The sequence below is a fragment of the Spermophilus citellus genome (assembly GCF_964194105.1).
Source record: "Spermophilus citellus genome assembly, chromosome: 9".
Classification (NCBI taxonomy): Eukaryota; Metazoa; Chordata; class Mammalia; order Rodentia; family Sciuridae; genus Spermophilus; species Spermophilus citellus.
In genome coordinates this window covers 91,763,499-91,788,568 of record NC_138191.1, presented here as the reverse complement: position 1 = coordinate 91,788,568, position 25,070 = coordinate 91,763,499, and the positions used below count along the sequence as shown (strand labels likewise).

The window sequence follows — 25,070 nt, the reverse complement described above, 5'->3', positions numbered from 1 at the left end:
GTGAAACTGCACCTTGCTGGGGAGACCAATGTAGCTCTGTCAGAGTGGGCCTAGTAAAACCTTCATAAAGTGTACCATTGGGAGTCAGGAGTTACTTGCCAACTGAGAGTTAATCAAAAACCACATGTGCATGCAGCCAACGCAACAGATTGCACAGCTGGCAAAGACTTCGGCAATAATTTAATCCAACCCCCTCATTCTACTGATAAGGCAAGTGAGTCCCAGGGAGGGAAAGGGTCTTGCTCAGGGTCATACAGCTGGCAGTAATTTTGTTTCAAAAAGTAATGTGAACAGTCTTTCTATACATCAATGAATCTACCTTCCTATCTTTGCAAGCACAGTATAATGACTACGATTATCTTTGACAGTGGAGAAAGCAAGCTTTTACAGTTTCACAGGGTCCCAAAGTCATCAGATGAAGGTAAGCTGTCATACACTGAAGCTAGAAATCTACCTACTGATAGTGAGCTCCTCAAGAATGGACTTAATCATATCAATGAGTTAAAGCAATTTTCAAATCCTGGCCTAGCCTTCACTAGCTTAGACAAGTTACTTAACCTCTCCAAGCCTCTGTTTCCTCATTATGGGCTTAGATCAGACTTTCCTCAGAGTGCTTGTAAGGATCAAATGAAGCAAAATATAAAAAGATGTTACTTTTCATAAAATTGGTACCCAATAAATTTATTCTGAAAGCTAATGTTTAGTGCCCTGCTAAATTAGGGATTCATCAGAGAAGAGGAAAGCGAAAAACTCTGCTTTCCTGGTACTTAGATTTGGGAGGCAGGAACAGAGGTGAGGGCCACAGAGGAGGAGATAGACAGTAAACAAATAAATTAATTTCAGATGATGCTATAAGCTGTGAATGGTTATAAAGATAAGAAAATGAGACGATGTGACCTCTCGTGTTTTGGAGTAGTAGAATGTCTCAGCTCAGAGTGGCCAAGGGCAGTCTTTTAGAGAGTATATTTGAAGAGGACATAAATCATACAAAAACAAATATGTGGGAGGTCCAGAAGAGCATCCCTGAGAGAGGAGGAGGGGCTCAGGCAGTAGCAAATATGGCATGTTCAGTCAATAGCAAAATGGCCATGTTTTCAGGATGGTGACCCAGGGAGCTGGGCATGAAATGAGAGGCTGGAGACTAGGCATCTGGTTTCATCTTGAAGTTGTAGGCATTCTTACAAATTCTAAGTTTCATTCAAAAGCCAATGGAGTCTAGCTGGGGGTGGGGTAGGGGGGTGAGGGGACATGCCTATAATTCCAGCTATATTGGAGTCTCATGTAGGAGGACTGAGAGTTCTGGAGGCCAGCCTGAGCAACAGTGTGACCCTGTTGCCCATCTCGCTCCCGCCAAAAAAAGCAATTGGAGTCTATTGAAGTTTTTAGAAGGGGAAGATACTGTGATGTATTGAAAAACAAATGTTTGGTCTTTGTTCCTGATTCCTGGCATTTGAAAAAAACTTTGGCTCCTAAAAACCAAAGTTCCTTAAACCTTTAGACTCTCCAGAGTAATGTCTTTTTGTGTGTTAATAAGATAACCAAGGCTAGGATCCCTTATGTAGCTTCAGAAGAAACTGGTGACCAGAAAGACTAAGGCATGACAGAGAGTTGAAACTTTCAGCCCCAACACTTAGACCTTCAAAGAGGAAGAGGGTCTAAAGATTGTGTCACCAAAGGGCATTGATTTAGTAAATTGTGCCTGTATATGAAACCTCCATAACAACTCCTGAATGATGGGGTTCCAGTGGCTTCTAGGTTAGTGAACACATGGAGGTGCTGCCAGGTAGAGGCCTGGAGAGGGCCTGAGACTCACTGCACCTCCCACCCCATGCTTTGTCCTATACATCCCTTCCATTTGACTCCTCGTGAATTGTATACCTCATAATGAATGGGAAGTAGAAGCAAGTTGTTTTCCTGAGTTCTGTGAGCCCATTCTAGCAAATTATCAAACCTGAAGGAGTAGCAAGTAGCGGAACCCCCAATTTATAGTCAGTCAGAATGCCCAGACTTATGACTAGCATCTGAAGTAAAGGGTCTTGTGGGGACTGAACCCTTGGTGTGTAAACTCTGACCCTAACTCCAGGTAGTGAGTGTGAGAAGTGAGTTGAATTTTAAGATATAAGTCAGTGTCTTGAGTTGGAGAATTGGTTGGTATGAAAGAAAACCCCACATATTTTGTATCAAAACTCTTGTGGGTGAAAACAGCCCAGAGGGAAAAAAATTAATTTAAACTCATGCATTGGTTCATTTGACCAATATTGATGGATTGCATGTTCTAGCCAGGAAAAGTTTTTCATGCAGTGAATGAACCAAATTAAAACCTCTGGCCTCACGGAGCTTGCATACAAGCAGAATAACAAATATGAAAGGTTTATGGAGCACCTACTGTCTGCTAGCACTGTTCTGAGTGCCTCCTGTTAATCACTCCTGTGATCCTCATAGCAAGCCTTCGAGGAGAATGCTATTGTTCACCCCATTCCCATATCAGGAAACAGCCGTAAAGAAAGCAAGGAACCTGCTTGATCCCAGTCAGACTGCTAGTGAGTGTAAAGCCCAATCCCAAACTCTGGCAGTCTGTGAGAGTCTTATTATTTTAATCACCACACTCTATTTCTGAAAACTCATTCTGACTGGGCATAACTGTTATAAAGGGGACCCAAGTGAAAAGTCAGGAGACCAGTTAGGAGGCATTGGCCAGAGAGTTGATTGTTGGGACTTTCAACAATGCTGTGAACAGATATTATTACTCCCACTTTGTAGATGAAAACTAAAGCTTCGTTCACTATCTGGAATGCAATAGCACCCAGATCCAACCCCATTTGTCTCTAGAATGTAGTATTGTCCTACTATCTGCTCCATTTCCTATATGATTAGAGACCTCCACACCTTCCCTCTTTTATGATTAAGAGATTAACCAGAGGGGCTGGGGTTGTGGCTCAGCCGTAGAGCGCCCACCTAGCACGGGCGAAGCCCTGGGTTTGATCCCCAACACCACATAAAAATAAATAAATAAAGATATTGTGTCCAACTACAACTAAAAAAATAAATATATAAAAAAAGAGAGATAAACCGGAGACTACTTGGAGATGCAGTTTAGAGTCAGAATCGGAAAACTGTGCATCTAAAACTGTTCTATGCCCATTTGGTAGGCCTTTCATAATTGAAAATAAAATATAAATATAATAACACACAGGGACACACATACAGTGTTTTTCTCTTCTTATTACAGATTTAAAATTGAGATATAGTATTCATAACATGAAATACATGGATATCAAATGTACAATTTGATGAATTTTGATGTGCACACTCATATAATCAACACTAAAAGCAAGATATATAAATGCATATGTGTGATAGATATATTTAGAATGAGAGATGAGGAGCAGTCTGTGTATCATGATGATGACGAAGACCTCTCCTACTCTTTTTTCTCATCCCTTCCTGCTTCTCAGTTGACATTATCCTTTCCAATGCATTGGGGTTATACAGAATGCCAGGTGCAGGTCAAGAAATGACTGTGTCAAAAAACAAAACAAAAAAAAAGAAATAAAAGAACAATTATCCATTTTTTAGTGCTTGTTGGACGAAAATCACATTGCTATATTTTCTGTTTTTCTATGGAGGGGTCATGTGCCTCAGCCCACACATTAGCACATGAACTTGTTTTTCCAGTAAAATGAGTCAGAGTTCCTCAAGAAGGCAGATTCATGTATTTCAGAACTGTGTGTCAGCATCTATGAAAAAAAGTACAGTGTCCTGTATTAATGCATGTGAGACACACACACACTCAAAGCAATCACACACAGCTAATAAACAGCAGAACTCAAGCGTGGAGGACTCAAGGATCGGACATTTTTCATTAGTGTGGGGAGGGATGATACACCATTGTGTCTGTGTGGGGCTAAGCAATGGCCTGGAACCTGAACCAGTTTTAATTCTGGCTTTCCTACAAATTGGCTTTCTGATCTTAGGAAAATTGCTTAGACCCTCTTTTCAGTTCTATCATTCACAACGTGAGGATAGCTGATAATATCTGCCGTTAAACCAAAGGTTAAAAAGGTCACATACATAAATCAAGTAGAACAATGCTCAGCAAAGAGTAAATGACTGAGAAAGTTTGACTGAAACAGCAACGGCCATGGTGACTGAGTGTTGAGGAACTGCATATGACAGTACCATACACCACATTATGCCACCTATATCCCATCAGCTAAGAAACATTCAAACATGCATCCTCAACATATGGAAACTTATTAATATAAAAACAAAATATTGGGCTGGGGTGGTGGCTTAGTGGTGGAGAGCTCGCCTAGCATTCGGGAGGCACTGGGTTCAATTCTCAGCACCACATATAAATAAATAAATAAACCAACAAATAATTAAATAATAAATAAGATAGTTTCATTGACAACAAAAAGATGTTAAAGAATGAAATATTCTGTGCTTGTAGATACTCTGTATAACAGGCAAAATACAGATGAAACAAAAACATTTTAAATGTGTTTGCCTATCATGTGGTATCACAGTAACATTATGCAATATCTAAAGGTCTACTATTTTTTCTGTGGCCAGGTGTGTTTTTAATGATTTCTAAATGATTTTTGGTGATTGCTAAAAGATTTTGTCTGTGCCTATGTATCCATATCTCAAGCAATCTTCCCAATATTTTTTTTTGCAATTCTTGCCTCACCTGACTAGATGTTTGTTATTTTTACCTTGTAATATGAAGAGCAAGTGTAGAATATAATGTCACAATTTGCTTCTTTGCTTGAATCCAAATTATTACCATTACCTACAATCCATTGACTGAATCCTTTTCAGTTTCTTGCCCATTTGGGGAAGATTAGTTTACATAAAACTAGATAATACCTTTAAATCCATGGACCTAGAATATTTAAATGACAGCACCTAGCAAATCCTGGAAGCAGAGGACACTCAGGAAGTACCATATAGTTGTCCCTTGGTCCTGGGGCACCTCTACTTCTCTCAGTAACCCTCACATACCTTACATGCTTCATGACAGTCTAATGTATGACCCAATTGAAGGAATCTGATGCCAATCCACATACTGAATTCTGGTAAAGCTTAATAAGTTTCGCTAGGTCAAAAATCAAATAACTAGTGCTTCCATTTTTTTTCCTCCAGAATCCTAGTGGATTATCTTCAGCACTTTCTAGGAGCATGTGCCTTTCAGGAAATGCTGGCTTTGATGATATCACTTTGCCTCTGTTATGAAAGTCATCACCCTGTCATTCAGCAACTCACAGATAGTAACCAAGCACCTGTGGGTGCTTTGACATTGCCAGGCATTCTGCTACACGGCATAGTTCCTCTTCATAAGAGTTCACATATAGCTAGCTCCCAACACCAGGTCCTAATGTATTCTCCCCTGCAGATCATAATTATAGACACTAGTAGTCTTACAGTGCCCATTGGTGCCTAAATCTAGACTATGTGGCAGGCTTCCTCAGAGGTTAAGGCCATGGTTTCCCAGGTTAGGAGGAAGGTACCATAATCCTGCTCTCCAGATTACCAACATCAGTATGTCTACCACTCAATTATCCACATCTTCTCCAAGGGTGCTGAAGATCCCCTTCCTTCCTTTGCCCTGTCTTCCCTGATAACTCACGTCTATGTGTGGTCCAGAGCTCTTTGGTAGTTCCCCAAAGGGCTATAACACATGAGAACTGGGTGTTTCCCCTGCCTACAATGAGGCCTGGCGCTTGCCAGTGCTGCCTCCAGAGAATTGGTGAGCAGAGCGTGCTGACTTGTGTCTCTGCCTTGACACACCAGGGAAGGGTCAAACCACATGAATGAGGGCTTTCATGGGCAGCTACAGGGACCCCATTTTTTTCCTTATAGAAGCCCTTCACTTAGTTTCAGAAGTGACAATCAAATGTGAACTTTCATGGTTTATTTATAGCTTTGCCTTACAGAGAGAAAGAAAAGAAGTGATTAAAATGCTATTTTGCAAAATATTTTTGTTTTTAAAAAGCTTTCATTGTGTGGGCAAAAAGGAAAAAGAAAAGTCACTCTATTCATTGTGCCGTCTAGACTCAAACAAAGAGGGTAGCGTGCTGCAAATTAAGATTGTCCGGCCCCTGCCTGCTGACAGAAAGTATTAATTTGGAGTCCAACTTCAAATAAACCCTTCTGAACAGAAATATATTGTGGGGGTGACTATATTTAGCATGGACCAGCATTTCCATAATAAGTTCATATTGTTATGCTGTGGTAATTTTCAGACTTAATACAGCCAGTGTGTTCATAAGGTTTCAGTTTTGTGTTAATTATCTGGAGAAATTGGAAAACTCAGCAGAGTCTGTGATGACAGGGCTGGTTCTCGGGCATTCTCCATATTGCCTCAGGTGCCCGCAACAGCCTTTCGAAGACAAAGAAGGAGAAGAGAAACCTGCACCAGTTTGACTACCTTTGTAAGCATAACATTTTTTAATATGATGTGTTATATTTGTATCTTTTACAACAATAAAATCAATATATGCCACTGCAGAAAAATTTTTTAAAGTTGATAAGAAAAAAATTGTTACCCATGCTCTTGAAATTATTAACATTTCAATTTATTTTCATCCAGCCTTTATTATGCATGTGTAACTTGCCTTTAGTGACTTTGGTAAAACAAAAACTTGTATGGCACAATTCCCACTATTCTTGAGACAGTTGAAAAACAATTTTATTTTTGCCCTCATTGCGCCTATCTATTTATGCAATAGAGCTAGCTTTTCCCTGTCCTTGTTAAAAATTCCAGTAATTCCATTATCTTCCTAATAAGAACAAAGCCACTTAGGGAATAAAGATTTTATGGACGCTTTAAATTGTAAGTCATAGCCAAAATTCAGAAATTCAAATATCAAGGAATATATGAAAATAAAGTTAAGATGTCTCCCAGTTTCCCCAGCTGGGCTTTGCACAAATGAGAAGTGTTAGCTCTGATCAGATTGGTCTCAGAAGCCTCTATTATAGAATTTTTTGGAGACCCTCTATCTCAGAAAGCCTGTCATCTGCAGTGTCTCTGTCCTTGTATTCCAGCAAATGGCTTATTTTTAATTCCTTGGAAATCCTGTAGTTCACCTCCAGCCTCCATAAGTGGCCATAGTGGACAGGATCTAAGACAACTCAAGATAGTCCTCTCATATGTAGGCCCAAGAGGTCTGTTGGAAATAGCCATGCCTTTGGGACAGGCTGTGGCAATGTTGGCTGATCCCAGTGCAATCCATCCTTCACTTCCTCATGGAAGCTGCCAGCCTGCCCATCTTCCCAGCAGGAATTGCTCACAGTCCACTGTGCAACACAACCATAAGGACCTGCACCCAGGTCTCCATTGGTCTCAGTGGAGCCCTACTGCCTTAACTCATGAAGATAAGACCTCCCCTGACACCTTGCTCTGGAAGAGGCCTGATGCACAGTACATCAACAACTCTCTCCTGAGACTCCGTCTTGTTGATCTTCCACATGGATGAAAGATTTCAGAGAGTTGATTTACAGGTCTTCAACAACTCTTTCTACAAATTCTTCAGGGTGGTCTGTTTCCAGCTCACTGGGGTATCTTATATCTGTCATCTTTAGATCTCAGCCAAACTTCCATTTTAACATTCTGTCACGTGTATTATCCTTCAGTTCATTCATTCCATCAACATTCCCTGAGTGCATGTGATATGCCAGATGCTGAGTTTGGCAGTGAAAATAATTATAACAATTCCTGCCTTAAGAAACTCATAGTCTAGTTGGGGAGACTGATGTGTTAACAGAAAATTATGGCACCATGTCATAAAGATGGAGGCACAAGTTGCTGTGGGAGCAAATAGCTCAATCTAGGGGGCAGGCAGGCAATGAGGATGAGTCAGAGAAGTCTTCCGTGGACAGGGAGCCTAACCTAAGTTTAACTTTTAAATGGATTATTTTTCAGAAACAAAATAAACTCCTTTTAAATCTTCTAAATCTCTATTTTGAACATTTGTTTCTCAATAATTTATTTTTAAAGCAAGCAAAGGTAATGTGAAGAAGGAAGAGGGAATTCCCTGATGTCTGCCATTTGTCCACACATCTGTTACAGTAGGAAGGAAAATAACATTTACAGAGTACCTTCTTTAATACAAGTTTCCTGGATCCCACCCATGAAGGCAATCCTGGAATGTTGTCTCAAGTCTGGAACCCAAGCAAAACCAGGAGGGGCATGCTCCCAGGGCATTTTCAAGATTCAGAGGTGGTGAAAGAAGGTTAGGGTCCCCTCAGAAGCCCAGCAGAGGAAGAAGCAAGAATGAAATGAGAATGAGTGGCAAAGCTAGTGCTGGGCATTGTGGAGGACACCTCAGCAACATGTAGGTCTTGTTTTAAGGAAGTCAGAACTTAGCCTGTGAAGGAAAATGTTCTGATATGATGGGCTGAGCAGAGCTCTTAACCTAAAGTGGAGCAGAAGCAGCCTAATAAAATGTCCTTGCCTGCTCACTGTGATGACTCTAGGCAGCCATTTTGTTTGTTTATTTGTGTTTTGTCTCTGGTTTTCTTGTTAATAGTTTTTCCCTCATTTTTTATATCTCTGTCATTTCTTCCTGCTTTCAATGTTCTTGCTACCCTTAGCAGTTCTGATATTCCACTCAGCACTTTCTCATCCTTTGAGGGCTGGGAACCCAGATAACCAGTCCAGATTGTTCATGCTGTCCTTGTGGAAGAATTGGCAGAGCATTGAAAAACTGTGGAAATTAGCAGATTAAAAGGAATTGGGTTTCCTTGAGTAATCATCAAAAAGAATTCTATTCACGTCTAGCATAGTGCTTATACTACTCTTTTTTGATCACAGCCCCTTTTCCTTTCTTTTGTGAGCTCCTTGATGGAAGGAAGGCTATGCAGCATGCCTCTCCATGTTTCATGTGTGGAGTGCTGTGCTGGGTGCATGAAAGGACTTATTGACTATGCAGGAGGTGCTGAGATTCAGCAATAAGCAGACCAAGTCCCTCCCTTGTGTTTACATTTCAGTAAGGACAAGAAAACGAACATGTAAACCAGTATAGGCATGGCACATCAGAAGGCAATTAATGGTATACAAACCAGTCAATCAAAATAACATGGCAAGATGGTCCGAGGACACTTGGATATGTTTTGAAGATACCCAAGTGTTCTCACATTTTGTATGATAGTCAGCTTTTCACATTTTTTTCCTCCCCTGGCTAGTATTGAGTTTCTCTAGGAAAAATAAATAAATAAATAAACTATGTCCTTTGCAAATCTGGATCCCTAGCAGTATCTGGTACATAGAGAGTAATTAATAAATGTATGGCATAAGATGTGGCACATGTGGCTGGGCGCAGTGGCACACACCTGTAATCCCAGGAGCTCAGGAGGCTGAGGCAGGAGGGTCACAAGTTCAAACCCCAGCCTCAGCAAAAGTGAGGCACCAAGCAACTCAGTGAGATCCTGTCTCTAAATAATATACAAAAAATAGGGCCGGGGATGTAGCTCAGTGATTGAGTGCCCCCGAGTTCAATCCCTGGTATTTCTCACCGCCCCTCCGCCAAAAAAAAAAAAAAAAAAAAGTGGCACATATGAGCCCAGAATGACCGCATCCTTAAAATAAGAGTTCAATAGCTGTAGCTAAGACAGGGCCTGTTTTGTGAAGTGTTGTCAGGCCATTGCTTGCTATCTTCCTGAGTCATTTCTATTGGACTCCAAAGTTTGGGTTCATGCCATATCTCCTTATTTTCTCACGACCTTAATAGACTTGGGAGTTGCCCAAGGAAAACGAACATTTTTATCCACATAATGGAGCCAGCACAGTCTATGGTGATCTGAATGCTGTATGTACCATACCACATCCTCTGGATGCAATGAACCGTTACCTACCTACCTGAGTATTCCACAGTAAAAACAGGAATGTCCCGGAGTAACATTCCAGAACTCAGGTCAGTTAGACTCAGTCCAGAGGTCTCACATCTGTATTCACAACTTAATAGATTGGGAAAGGAGCTGAAAGTGAATTGAAGAGTTAAGTAGGCAATGTACTTAGTGGCTGATTATATGACTTTCTTATGCCCTTGGGTCCATGTAGTCAGGAGGGAAGGTAACTTATGTTGATCCTTGGAGGCAATCACAGAGGTGCTTGGCTTTCTGGGTAGTTTGCCCTAGAGGCCTCAACACACAGCTATTTTTTAAGCTCAGGATATGTGGTTATAGGTTTAACCTTAATATTCCTTGGGTCATATTCTTATTGGCAGAGAAAAACAAGTTGAAAATCATATTGACTGAATATTGTAAAGGGAAGTGAATTTTAATTCAAATGTCATTGTTTGTCACAATCCTCTCTTTGGTTTTAGCTTTCCAACCCAACTGTCTGCTTTGTTTCCCATTTAACAGGAGGCAATGGCAAGAATGAGCAAAGTCGGAAAAGTTGTGTTTCCGAGACTTGAGGATAAGAAGTAAGTTTATATTTTTTATATGTGTAGTGCTAAATAATGAGAACATACAAATGCTTACAACTATAGATCTGAAATAAACTTTGTTAGCTAAATCAATTCTTTCATTTAATAGTTGAGAAAACTAACTCCGAGAAAGATAAGGTCACTTTCACTTACTTAAAATTCAAAGCTAGGTATGGCCAGATATGGTGTCTGATGCAAGCTTCTGAACTCTCAGACCAATTTTTTTTTTCTGGGTCACTGGCAACAAATCTGGTCTTTTCTGTTCTTAAAAAAACAAACAAAAAACATCTTTTATATCTCCCTTCAAAGCATCCATCCATTCTTTGTATCACTTGACATTGAGGACTTTTAAATGACCTTGATCAGTGTTGTAATCTCAAGTCACCACAATATTCATTCACTGAGTCCCTGCTATATTCAAGCCTCTAAGTTAAGCAACATGATTTAGAGGGGAATAAGATAGTCTGATTTATGCACATAGGTCCTTTCAAAACAAAGGACTATGTTCTGCCATAGAAATGTTACCATGTGACAAAACAGCCCAAAGAAGAAAAGAATGTGACCTTATAAAGGTGAGGAAAACTTTTTGAAAAAGATTAAGTCTCATTTGACATTAAATGCTTAAAAGAAATCGTAGACAGGCCAAGACAGAGAAGAACATTCTTGATAGAGGGGATGACATATGCAAAGAAATAAAAATGGAACAGCATGGTATGTTGAAGTCACTATAAACAACAACACAGAATATGAGATGGGGAATGTCAGGAGGTGAGATGGGAGGAGGAGGTCAGCTCAAAGTAGGCTATGCTAAAGACCGTGAACCTCATGCAACAGGCAAAACAGAGATACTTAACCTTAAACGGTGGCTAGATGTGGTCAGATGCAGATCTTAGAAAGGTCCTTCTTAGATGATCAATTCAAGGGGGTAAGGGTAGAAGTAAACTAGAGAGAAGGCTTTTTGAACAATCCAGGTTAGAGATGAAAAAGACCTCTATTAAGACCTCTATTTCACTGGTAGTGAGTTTGAAGATAAAAAGACAGTTGTGCAAGTGCCTTTATAATTTTAGGAAATTATTTTTTGTTAAGACATAAATCCCACCACACAGTGTAGTAGACACACAAAGGTACAGATTCCACCAAAACATGGTGTTGAACAGTTTTGGAAATGTCCCTGAAAAAGTGATCCAATTTCTTTTCATTTTCTTTTTTGTGTTCAGATGGAGTCAGGCTATTAAAACCCCTGAATATAAACCTCTCTCTAAATTCTGGGCTCAGAGGAGCAGAGGGCTCAGAGGAGCTTCCATGGGGAAGCTCAACCCAGGAACATGGAAAAGGCTGAGTTCCCAATGCACTGAGTTCCCAATGCATCCCAATGTAGGATGCTCTCCCTCTTTTTGTTCTCCTCATGGCGGCTGAAATATCCCTTGTTTTTTGAAATGAGAAACAGATTTTTTTCTTCATCTCTTCCCTGACCCTCTCAAGACTTTCGAAGGAGGCTTCTCTCTGGCAGCTGTGAACTGGGCACCTATGAAGGAGGCACACATGGTGCTGCAGCACCATCTTCGGGTGGCCCAAAGATTTGCACATGGAAAGCAGGAACCCGTTTCCTTCTGTCTCATCACTTCCGATCACATTAATTTAACTACACGGGACATTTACTTAGATCTGTGCCACACAGAAGCAACTGACCGAGTTCAGGAGAATCTGGAAGAGAGTGGATTCATCTGACTTAAAAAGTCTAGATCACACAGAGTCTAATCTAATGACTACAATTCAATTAGCAATTTTTCAGGATGATTCCAAATTTTGTCCTTATGCTCAAAACAAATTTATACATGACTTTAGAACAGTCACTTAAAAGTATCTTGAAAAAAATGTGTATTAAAAGACTATCAACAAATTTACACCAGGTGTGGTGGCACATGCCTGTAATTCCAGTGGCTTGAGAGCTGAGGCAGGAGGATCACAAGTTCAAAGCCAGCCTCATCAACTTAGTGAGGCCCTCAACAACTTAGCAAGACCTTGTCTTGAAATAAAAGATTAAAAAGGGCTAAGGATGTGGTCTAGTGGTAAAGTGCAATCTCCATTACAAAAAAGAAAATTAACAGGCAACCCACATAATAGAAGAAAATATCTGTAAATTATATATAAATTATATAATGGAGTAATATCCAGAAAAATACAGAACTCCTAAAACTCAACAACAAAAACAACGCAATTCAAAAATGAATAAAGGACTTGAATGGATGTTCCTCCAAAGAATATATAAATAACCAATAAGCACATGAAAAGTTATTCAACATTACTGTTAGGGAAATGAAAATCAAAATGCAAGATACCACCTCACACCCATTAGGGTAGCTACTGCAAACAACAATAACAATAAAATAACAAGTGTTGAGGATGTGAAGAAATTGGAAGCTTTATGCATAAAATGGTAAAGCTGCTATGAAAACAAATGTGTCTGTTCTCCAAAAAATTGAAAGTAGAATTAACATATGATATAGCAATTCTGCTTTTGGTATATGTCCAAAAGAACTGAAAGCAGGATATTGAAGACAGATCTATATACCCCTGTTTACAGCAGCATTATTCACAGTCGCTAAAGCCTTAAGAACAACTCAACTTGTCCATCAGTGAATTAATGTATAAGCAAAAAATGATATATACATGTAACAGAATGTTATTCGGACTTAAAGAGGAAGTGCTAGGAGCCACAAGCATATATACGATGTATGGCACCTTTGGTTGTAAAGTGACGCCAGCTAGCCACTGAGATGATTATGTTAAGATTTACATTCATATGCAAATTGGACTCCCGCTGTTCACCTTGGCCTGCTACCGGACTCATGTTACGGACTCATGTTACCAGACTCTTGGAGAGTTCCCATTGGTTGGGGAAGGATAGTAGGAGGAAATTCCGGGGGAGGTCCGGGGGACCCCGGGGTTCCGGTCGGCGCGGTTCCGGTCGGACACCCTCGTGGGAGGACCGGTTTTTGACTTGCTGGCGCTGAGAGTGTTAGCGGCTTTTTCAAAATAAAGTTTTGTTCCTGTTTGATTGGCTCGTGATTCTGTGCCCAGCCAAGACTGCGGCATTTGGCGGCCCGTGCGGGGAACGCCTGAAGCTTAGAGGTGAGTAAATTGCTCGCCCCTGAGGGAAGGCGACAGGATGGATGACCTTCTCAGAAAACAATGTGTTCTTGTTTTGATTTATTTTGTTTTCATTTCGAGCTCCCTAGCCCTAGAATTTTCTCAGGCGAACTGGAAAAAATGGTTGGCTCAAGGTTTGAAGTTATTCAGCCCTGAGAAAGAGAAAATTGATACAACCATTGTCTGCTCCGTCTTTGTTTCATTCTGCTTCGGCTTTGTTTTATCCTACCTTATTGGGTTAGGTTATAGTAGATTAGAATCCAATAAAAAACAAACCGAAAAACTGTTAAGTAAATTGTTAGAGGTCCAGACTATGGTAGAAAAAACGCTAGGTCAAGCAAAAGAGAAGGTCTCTCAAGCTAGTCAGACAGAGGAGAATTTAAAGAAAGCAAGCTTAGAGGACAAGCAGCCATCAGGTGGAGAATTACAACAGGAGGTTGCTACCAACTCCGTTCTATCACCAGAGGGCGTAACTCAGCCAACAGCTCCATCTACCGCTGAGCGGCCCTCAACTACCGTAGTTGATGGACGGAATTCTGAGGCAGGACCCCAAAGATTAGCATGCCCTGTACTTGAGCAGGCAGGAGGGCAACGAATTCACCGTGCTTTAGATTTCAAAACAATAAAGCAATTAAAGGAGGCTGTAACGACCTATGGGCCGCAAGCTCCCTTCACAATAAGCATAGTTGAATCTGTTACCAACTTGGACATGACACCAGCAGATTGGGCTAACATGTGTCGATCTGTGCTAAACGGAGGACAATATTTGTTATGGAAGGTTGCCAATGAGGAATTTTGCATGGAGACAGCTAGGCGAAATGCAGAAGCTGGGTACCCTCAAAGAAATATGGACATGCTTTTGGGGAAGGGACCTTATGAGGGTCAAAGACAACAAATTGAATATGACCCTGGTGTGTACGCACAAATTGCTGTAGATGCAGTTAGGGCATGGAAAACTTTACAGGGGCATGGAGACTTACAAGGTCAATTATCTAAGGTAATACAAGGAACTAATGAACCTTATGCTGAATTTGTAGATAGACTTATTCAGTCAGCCTCTAGGATATTTGGAAATACAGAACAGGTAATGCCATTTATAAAACAACTGGCTTATGACCAAGCAAATCGTTGCTGCAGAGAGGTCATTAGACCATGGAGACATGAGGATTTAAACACATATATTAAATTATGTAGAGACATTAATGAACAGGGGCAAGTCTTAGCAGCAGTACAACAGGCTTTAGATGCCAGGCCAAGAACATGCTATAATTGTAATCAAACAGGACATTTTAAAAGGAGTTGCCCCATAAGAGGAGGGTTTAACAAAGCTGGATATCAAAGGAATAGAATACCAGGTATTTGCCCACGATGCCGTAGAGGGAGACATTGGGCTAATGAATGCCGTTCTCAAACCACCATAGAGGGTATTCCGTTATCAAAAAACGGACAAGGACCAAGTGTTTACCCACGATATCGTGGAGAAAGGTATCAAGCTCCATTGCCAAAAAACGGACTAGAGGGCCCAATGCCCCGGGGCCCCAAACCACAAATATATGGGACAATGGAGGAACCCAACAGCCCCATCAAGGTAGTGCCCAGGACGCATTATCCATTAAATCCCTCATCAGACAAACTAGAGGGAGCGCAGGGCTGGACATCTGCGCCTCTGCCAGAGCAGTACTAACCCCAGAGATGGGAATTCAAATCATTCCCACAGGAGTAAAAGGACCTCTTCCCCAGGGAACAGTAGGCTTATTATTGGGACGCAGTTCTTCTACACTAAAAGGACTTATGATAAGTCCTGGGGTAATTGATCCCGATTATGAAGGTGAAATAAAAATTATAGCTAGTTCTCCAAGAGGTATATCAGTAATTTCACCAGGAGATAGAATAGCACAGTTATTAATAATACCCAGCCTGCATGATAAATTTTCCAGTTGTAATGTAGAAAGAGGTTCCAAGGGATTAGGCTCCACAGGTGTAGATTGGGCTATGCTGTCTTTAAATTTAGATTCTCGCCCAATGCTAAAATTAAAAATTCAAGGACATGACTTTAATGGGCTGCTGGACACAGGAGCTGACCTCAGCATCATATCTCGTCAAGAATGGCCAAAACATTGGCCATTACAACAAGCCACTCAAACGCTTCGAGGCCTAGGAGTGGCAACAAATCCCCATAGAAGTGCTATGGTATTAGATTGGAGGGATCCTGAAGGATGTGAAGGAACTATACAGCCCTATGTATTGGATCATCTTCCTGTAAATTTATGGGGACGAGATGTCCTAGATCAATTAGGATTGACATTAACAAATAACATCAATCCTAACGCGCCCACTACTAGGGCTAAACAAGGCTTTAGGAAAGAAAAAAGATTAAGAGAACAAGAACAAGGTATGACAACACCTATTCAAATAGATCAAGAAATAAATAGACATGAATTGGGTTTTCAGAAAGGGCCACTGAGACAATCAAAATTACTTGGAAATCAGAAAGACCAGTGTGGGTTCCTCAGTGGCCCTTGACTAAAGAAAAGATACAAGTAGCCCATGACTTGGTCAGACAACAGTTAGCGGAAGGACATATACAACCTTCCGTATCCCCCTATAATACTCCCATTTTTGTCATTAAAAAGAAATCTGGTAAATGGAGATTATTACAAGATTTAAGAGCCATTAATAATGAGATGGTTATTATGGGACCTGCTCAATCAGGGATTCCTCAATTGTCTGCTTTACCAAAAACCTGGCATGTTTTAGTTATAGATATTAAAGATTGTTTCTTTTCAATTCCAATTCATCCCGAGGATAGTCCACATTTTGCATTTACTATCCCTGCACTGAATCATGAAGGTCCTGATCAGAGATATGAATGGAAAGTACTCCCTCAAGGGATGGCTAACAGCCCAACTATGTGTCAAATTTATGTTAATAAAGCAATCCAGCCACTTAGAAACCAAAATCCTGAACTACAAATATTTCACTATATGGATGATGTGTTACTGGCACATAAAGATAAAAACACATTACTAGAATGTTATGCCACACTTACAAATTTATTGAAAAATTATAATCTAGAGATAGCAATAGATAAAGTACAATTAAATCTTCCAATTAATTATTTAGGAGTTCTATTATCCTCAACCATGGTCCGTCCACCAAAAATTCAAATACGAGTAGATCAACTCAAATCACTTAATGACTTTCAAAAGTTATTGGGAGACATAAATTGGATAAGGCCTTATCTAGGCATACCAACAGGAGAGTTAGGACCTTTATTTGATATTCTAAAAGGTCCATCAGATCCAAATTCACCCCGCATGTTAACGCCTAAAGCAAGAAAAGTATTAAAAATCATTGAAACATATATGGAAAATATGCATTTGGATAGAATTGATATAAGTTTGCCTTTATTATTTATTGTACTACCAACAAAAAATATTCCTACAGGAGTATTTTGGCAAGAAGGTCCATTATTGTGGATACATTTATCTTATTCCCCTAACACTATTCTTACTAGATATCCTGAGGCTGTAGGACAATTAATACTCAAAGGAATAAAAGCAGCTAAGGGAGTGTTTGGGATTTCTCCCAATAAAATTATTACTCCATATACTATGGATCAAATTGATGAGTTAGCTAATGAGTTAAATACTTGGGCAATAATCCTGTGTAAAACTAGTGTTTCATTTGATAATCACTTACCATCTAATCCTTTGTTGTCTTTTTGGTCTAAGCATCCTGTAGTTTTTCCAAAAATGACAAGAAAAACCCCTATCATAAATGCTCCAAATATATTCACTGATGGGTCAAACAATGGTACAACAGCAGTAGTTACTCCTGATCAAACTTTTACATTTTTAGTACCCAAACAATCAGCTCAAAAGGTAGAGCTTAATGCAGTATTACAAGCTTTTATGATGTTTAAAGATTCTGTATTTAATTTATTTTCTGATAGTCAGTATGTAGTTAATGCTATTAATTCCCTTGAAGATGCTGGTAGGATTTCCCCTTCCTCTACTGTTTTCTCTTTGTTTTCCGCTATACAAAGTCTAATCTGGGACCGAAAAGATCCATTCTTCATAGGTCATATCAGGGCACATACAGGATTGCCTGGAGCCCTTAGTATGGGCAATGAACTAGCAGATAAATCTACACATGACATACATATTTTCTCCACAATAAAAGAAGCTATAAATTTTCATAAAAGGTTCCATGTCAATGCTAATACTTTACAAAAACGTTTTAAAATAACTAAAGAACAGGCCAGACATATAATAAAACAATGTCAAAATTGTGTGACATTTTTACCACAAGTTAATCTTGGAGTCAATCCTAGAGGACTAATACCTAACCATATTTGGCAGATGGACGTCACACACTTGCCAGAATTTGGAAAATTAAAATATTTACATGTTACAGTTGATACCTCTTCCGGATTTTTGATGGGCTCCCTTCATGCCGGAGAAAAAACTAAAGATGTTATAGCTCATTGCTTACAAAATTTTGCCACTGTGGGCGTTCCAAAACAGTTAAAAACGGACAACGGTCCTGGTTATACTTCCTCCTCTTTTAAACAATTTTGCTCATCATTTGGTATTACTCACATAACAGGAATTCCATACAATCCACAAGGACAAGGCATAGTTGAAAGAGCTCATCAAACTATTAAAATGTACTTATTAAAACAAAAGGAGGGAATTGGAAAGGGGTATATATCCCCCAAAGATAAACTTAAAATAACCCTTTTTACTCTAAACTTTTTAAATTTAGATTCATCGGGACTTAGTGCTGCGGAAAGACATTTGTACCCCAAAAATGTACATAAGCCTAAGGTACTTTGGAAAGATATTCTAACAGGACAATGGAAAGGCCCGGATCCAGTGATAGTCTGGAATCGGGGCGCTGTCTGTGTTTTCCCACAGGATGAACAGCAACCAATTTGGATTCCAGAGAGATTAACTAAAACAATTTCTACAAAAAAAGAAGATGATTTGACTCAAATCCATAACAGCTGACATCCAGAGCTCCAGCTTGGCTATTCTTACATCGACGACAGTGATTAACCAAGGTGTTTTTTTTTTTTTTTTTCAGTATCTATTTTATTATTGCATTTTTCCACATCATAAAGTTCTATTTTATTTTTGAGCTCATACAAACCTAGGTTAATGTTTTTCTGATCAGTTTTATTTTTTGACTGTGTTTTATTTTTTATTTATTTATTTATTTATTTATTTATTTATTTATTTTTTTTTGACTGTGGAGTTTTTAAACATTGCAATGGAGATTTCACCTAAGTATAGTTACAAGGCCTTTATTTACTATTGTCTTATGTGTTGTATGTTGTGTGCACACTTCTGTTTTGTGTTGTATGTCTGTATGTGTGTATGTCCATATTTCTTATATGAGGAGCGCTCATGAAAAAATGGATCCGAATTTTTTCTTTATTCACGTGATTTATATGGTTTAATTTAAATTAGGTGAACAGCTGTTTATGATTGTTGTTAAAGATGGTTAACAGATCTGTTTGTTTACTAATTTAAATTTGGTAAACGGCTGTTAAGGATTGTTTTTAAAGGAGTTTAACAGATCTGTTTGTTTACTTTCACCTTTTCTTTTTATTATATTTAATAATTCTGTTCAGGATAATGTCTCTTTACCATCATTGCCAGAATTTCCATCTCCATCCCAATTCCAGTGAAGACTGAGATAAAACCAAACTACAGCTTCTATGATAGCTATCACAGTAAACTGTATAAACTGATGCATCAATGAATATAACTCAACAAGTAATGCTATCAAGGACTTGATTTACTTTGGGAGGATATGGACATATTGATAGACTCCTCCAATTTGAACTGCTTGCAGAACTTGCCTGGACTATATATCAGTTGCATACATTGTGAAATATCATCTGGTGCACCGAATTGTGGTACTGCTGGCATATTTTTGCTGATGGTGTCACCAGTGATGCAATTTCCTTGCCAGCTCACCCCATGTTTATTGTGGTAATACTGGCATATCTTTGCTGATGGTGTCACCAGTGACGCAATTTTTCCAAAGGAGCCGTCAATTGGCTTGGTGTCGTGGCATTTCTGTATCCTCCTCCCTTCTACTAGTGATGGTCTAAATTTGGGGGCCAACAGAGGTGAGACAAAGAACCTCACCCCCCCACTGACACCAAGGCTAAATTTGGGGGCCAACAGAGGTGAGGCAAAAACCTCACCCCCCCACTGGTACATAGGCCTATCCACAAACATGGCTGAATGCTGGACCGGTAGTCAGCGACGGGTTGCTCTGATTACAGTGGATTCAACCTAAGACAGGAAGCTGACGCCTAAAGGTCAGTTCTCCCATGACGGGTAAGAACCATATGTTAAATTGGACAACCTACCAGACACGGTCCCTAGCCACATTGCTTGTTGCTTAATTAAACAGAAGGGGGCAGATGCTAGGAGCCACAAGCATATATACGATGTATGGCACCTTTGGTTGTAAAGTGACGCCAGCTAGCCACTGAGATGATTATGTTAAGATTTACATTCATATGCAAATTGGACTCCCGCTGTTCACCTTGGCCTGCTACCGGACTCATGTTACGGACTCATGTTACCAGACTCTTGGAGAGTTCCCATTGGTTGGGGAAGGATAGTAGGAGGAAATTCCGGGGGAGGTCCGGGGGACCCCGGGGTTCCGGTCGGCGCGGTTCCGGTCGGACACCCTCGTGGGAGGACCGGTTTTTGACTTGCTGGCGCTGAGAGTGTTAGCGGCTTTTTCAAAATAAAGTTTTGTTCCTGCTTGATTGGCTCGTGATTCTGTGCCCAGCCAAGACTGCGGCAAGGAAGGAAATTCTTTGAGGTTCAGACTAAATTAAATACGATAATCACAAAAAGACACACTGTATGATTTATCTATATGAAGAATAAGGCCAGTGAACAAAGTTGTCACTAAGCCTTTGGTATTAAATTTGGAAATCCTTGGACTGGTAAGATAACTCAGTGATAGAGCACTTACCTAGCATGTCAAAGGCCCTAGTTTCTATCCATAGAACCACAGAAAAATAAATATAAAATTGGAAATCTTAAAGTATGTGCAAAGATTACTGACCTTAGCCCAATTTTCCCAAATCAGAAAATCCATATTATGTTGTGTATTGCCCAAAATTTATATTATCATAGAGGATCATTAGAAGCAGAAAATTGCCCCTAAAAATCATTCTATGAGTATTGATTTCTGGAGACTCAAAGAATTGGTTTTAGTGATATCTACATAACTAGATTGATGAAAATATTAGATTATTAATTACTTTAAAAGTAGCAACTAGCACTTATTATGAGTCAGGCATTGTTCTAAGAGCTTTGCATATATTGCCTCATTTAATTCACACAACAGTTCTCTTGAGATAGATCCTGTAATTATTCCCTTTTACACAAGAGGAAATGTAGGCACAATTGGATTAAGTACCATGCTCTGGGTCACACAGCAAGTCATGGGCCATGCTGAGATTCATAGCCCAGCTTCAGAGTCTCCTCCACCCACCCCTTAACTGTGTGTTTGGCCTTATCACAGCTCCTACACTACCAGAATGCTTAAGGCAGAAATGTGTGACAAGTAGAAGCCTGTGAGCATCCAAAGTTTCTCTTACTGCTTGTCTCCCCCAATTCACAAGCTTCCTCCAGAGCTCCCTCATCAGGACTCCTTTTGGAATACCCCAGCATCTACCAAACCATGTTGAACTGGATTTATCAACCCTTATCCCATGTCAGTACCTCCAAGAAAAGGAGTAAGGACAAAGTTGCAAGGCTTCAAGTGCCATATTTGTCCAGGCCACAGTTACCTTTCAGCATTGTGATACAAAGCAGCTCCAGCTGCTCTGAGATCTGACTCATAGCCAGCACCAGTTCTGACAGTTCTCATCCAAAGAGTCAGCAGAGAGGACAGGGAGATTGAGGTCCATGACCAGATGCCTGGAAGGCAGGGCACAGCAGCAAGAAAGTCCTTACACATTGTTCTCATGGGGTTTCACAATGGAATAAAGCAGTTTACCCAGGACTTCTAGGTGCAGGATCCATAAGAGTGATAAAACATTCAGTCTCATCTCTGGTTAGCCTATGGTTTTAAACCAGATCAGTGGCTAGTCACGTAGCTGAAGTTGGGAATGTGAAAGGCTCTGTGCTAAGCCTGGGCCTTTTGGTACATGCAGCAGAGACTTTGAAGTCAGACCAATCTGACTTGGAATTCCAGCTCTGCTGGTTTTTAGTTATAGTATTTTGTTTATACCCCATGAAAAAGATGACCTTATCTCAGAAATGGAAATAATCCATGTAGCACTGCATGTAATTTATAGATAACAGGCATGACACAGGCTAATCTATTGCCCAGGGTGCTGTAAGCACTCAGAACCTGGAAGGTGTCTGTGTAATTGTAACAGATGTATTTCCATATTTCTGAATGCAAAGCAACACTGCTTGATAAAGTCATCTTGAGACTGTTAAACATATTCGTCTTTCTCCCACAGATATTATGACAAGAAATATCAAGTATTCCTGAAGCTGGTTGAACACCAGAAGGAGTATTCAGCAATCATGAGTGGGGACTGAACCGACAGACACCAATGCCATTAGGACCTCTATCCTTGCATCTTACATTCAAGACCCTTTAGGTATCATCTCATCATTTCTGTATTGTCTTCTAATAAAAATTTGGATATGTGCAACCAGAACTGGAATCTCCCATTTCAAAACACCACTCTTATCTAGTTTGCACTTTCTGTACAGGCACTGTATGCCAGAAGTCTCATGTGTGGTCATAGGATCTCACATAGGCTAGAACCTGGAGACCATTTAACCCAGGGGAGACTTGTACTTAATTGATTCTATAACATACAGTAAATGAAAGACATTGCTTTAGATAGAACATTTAATGTATGTTCTCTGTTCCTTATGGCATTCTCCTTCTTACATAGGATACTGTCTAGGGTCAAATATTGCTTTCAAATGCAAAATCATCATTTTGCAATCATTATATTAAAGATAGGGATAGGCAAGGATCATCAATGGATCCAGGAGGAAATTTTGATGAGTAACAGGATGTATGCATGTTCTTAAAATGTCTCTTCACAGATTGTTTATTAGTTACAAGAGGAAAAAGAATGTTAACGATACAGGGAAGAAACAGGACAACATCTTGATTGGATGATCCAAATTAACTTCAGATGGGCAAATAGACATCATGTGCCTCCAGATGTGATAGCATGGAAAGAAATGGCATCACTCAGACTGGGAATGCACAGACTGAATCTAATCATAAAGAAATATCAGAAAAACCCATCCTGCATTCTGTTTTCTTTAATGGACTATATTCTTAAAAAATGGCTATGTCATAAAGACAAAAGCTAAGGAAAGTTTCCATATTAAAACAAACTAAATAAACATGATGGCTTAAAAGATTTTGGGGTAGACAAGTGTTTGCAAAACTATAGTTGTTTCAGTTGATACAAGAGCAAACACCTAAACACACACATATATACACATATACTCATTCACACATTGTTTCAGACCCAAGAATTAGTGTTGATTCTGGAGCTATTACAGTTCAGGTGAGTTTGGGCATAGAATATGCTGAGGCTTCAGCAAAGTAAGACAGCAGACAGAAAAGAAAAATCCAATGGAATGCAATCAACAAATATCCTTTGGTACTTTCTGTGTGCCGGCATTATGCTAAGCACAGAGGTACAGGAACAAATAAAACTTGGTTCCTACAGTCAAGGAGCTCTTGGTCTAGTAAGATGTAACCAGGTAAATCAACAACCTTGCATTTTAGAAGGTGCTGCAATGAAGAAAACCACTTGCTCTAAGGAGCAGTCAGAAAAGGAGGCAGAAGAAAATGAAAAGCAATATGGCATAACAGCTGGATTCACTTCTTTCTTGCTAACTGACTTGGAGAAAGGTCTTTTGTAAGCCTCAATTTTCTTATTTTAAAATCTATGTATTAACAGTACTTACTTTACATGTTCTAATGAAGATTGAGTTCATGAATGTATGGCACCTAGCACAATTGCCTGGACCAAACCTGTCTTATTCTAGGGCCCGGCTGCTAGAAGATGCTCAGAATAACAGTAGTGGACACTGAGGATGACCACATGCAATTGTGAAGGGCAGCACCACAACAGCATTGTACAATATCCAAAGGATATGAGATATCCAGCAGGCCCAGCAGCAGGAGGAAGCCTAGTTCATACATAGCTAGACCCCAGTTAGAGCTGGGGCTGGGGAGGAGAAAGGATGAGGAGTACCTCACAGAAGAAATAAGATGCAGCAGGATCTAGGCAAGATGTTAGAACCAGAATCAAACCAGCTTCCACTGCTAAAGCCAATCAGTTATTTTTTAACATATTTTATTTGTTCTTTTTAGATCTACATGACAGTAGAATGTATTTTGACATATCATACATACATGGAGTATAACTTCCCATTCTTGTGGTTGTACATGATGTGGAGTTACACTGGTTGTGTATTCATATATGAACATAGGAAAGTTATGTCCAATTCATTCTACTGTTAAAGCCAATCAGCTCTGACTCAGAATCCGGGGCAAGCCTGGGCCAGCTCTCATAAAGCACCGGTGGACACAGTAGCGCTGTGTGTTAGGAAAGGTGGGGACACAAGAATGAATAATTACCAACTATTTTCCAAGTCCTCCCTGTTTGTTCTTTCCAACCCTTACCACAGTATTGTGAAATAGAAAACACTCACAATCTAGGGGAGAAATCTGAGGTTTAAAAAAGATAAAACAGGTTGTCCAGAGTCACTCAGGCAGTGATGGAGATAGGATTCCAATTCACATCTGTGTCAGTGCAAAGCTTCAGGGGTCAACAGCTGGAGAAGACTCCTGACCTATCACCTGCTTTTTGGTTGCAAGTGATAGGTCAGGAGTCTTCACCTGACCAGCCTGATGTGCTGGACAGAGGGAAGGTCTAAAAGATCCACGTTAGTTAATCTGTAAACCTCAGTAAGATCATCCTGCAACCTGGGGTTAGTGGTGAGGTTCAGTAAAAAACTGTATATAAAACCTGAGCATAATGTATTGCCATCTAACTGAGCTGGCGACTTATGCTAGATTCACAAAATCTGACTACATCAATAACTGATAAAACAGCGAAGAAAGCACACAAGCACACAAAAATACTTTTTCAAAATCCGGGATGGCTCTCAACATTAGGAGTTGGTTGAAAAGAGAGAGAGAGCTACCTGAACTCTTTATTCTTTCATAGGGAGGACACACAACGGGAAGTTAATGGAATGTTTTTCCAAATAAGGCAAAGGGTCAGGTTTCAGAGGGTTGAGTCTAGCTTCATGATGTCTGGTGGTCAGTAGACTGATTGACATCTTGGCAAGTCACACCCACATCTCAGGTGGTGTGTGGGATCAAAAGGCACAGCGAGCAAAAAGGACACAGACTTGCACTGTCCAGACAGAGCAACAACATCAG

The 25,070-nt window shown here is 39.9% G+C and overlaps 1 protein-coding gene across 7 annotated transcripts in view; it reads left to right on the top strand.

Moving 5' to 3' along the window:
* The window catches only part of FGGY (FGGY carbohydrate kinase domain containing), a 413,229-nt gene extending 390,927 nt beyond the window's left edge, over positions 1-22,302 (top strand). For 4 of the 7 annotated variants that reach the window (XM_081308911.1, XM_081308907.1, XM_081308908.1 and 1 more), the window contains 4 exons: positions 6,372-6,437; positions 10,369-10,430; positions 11,651-11,807; positions 22,099-22,302. In XM_081308911.1, the coding sequence (XP_081165037.1) occupies positions 6,372-6,437; positions 10,369-10,430; positions 11,651-11,807; positions 22,099-22,107 (294 nt within the window). In that variant the 3' untranslated portion in view covers positions 22,108-22,302. The remainder of the gene's footprint in view (positions 1-6,371; positions 6,438-10,368; positions 10,431-11,650; positions 11,808-22,098) is intronic. The other 3 variants (XM_081308910.1, XM_081308912.1, XM_081308913.1) reach the window with 3 other exon arrangements.
* Positions 22,303-25,070: the final 2,768 nt, after the last annotated feature.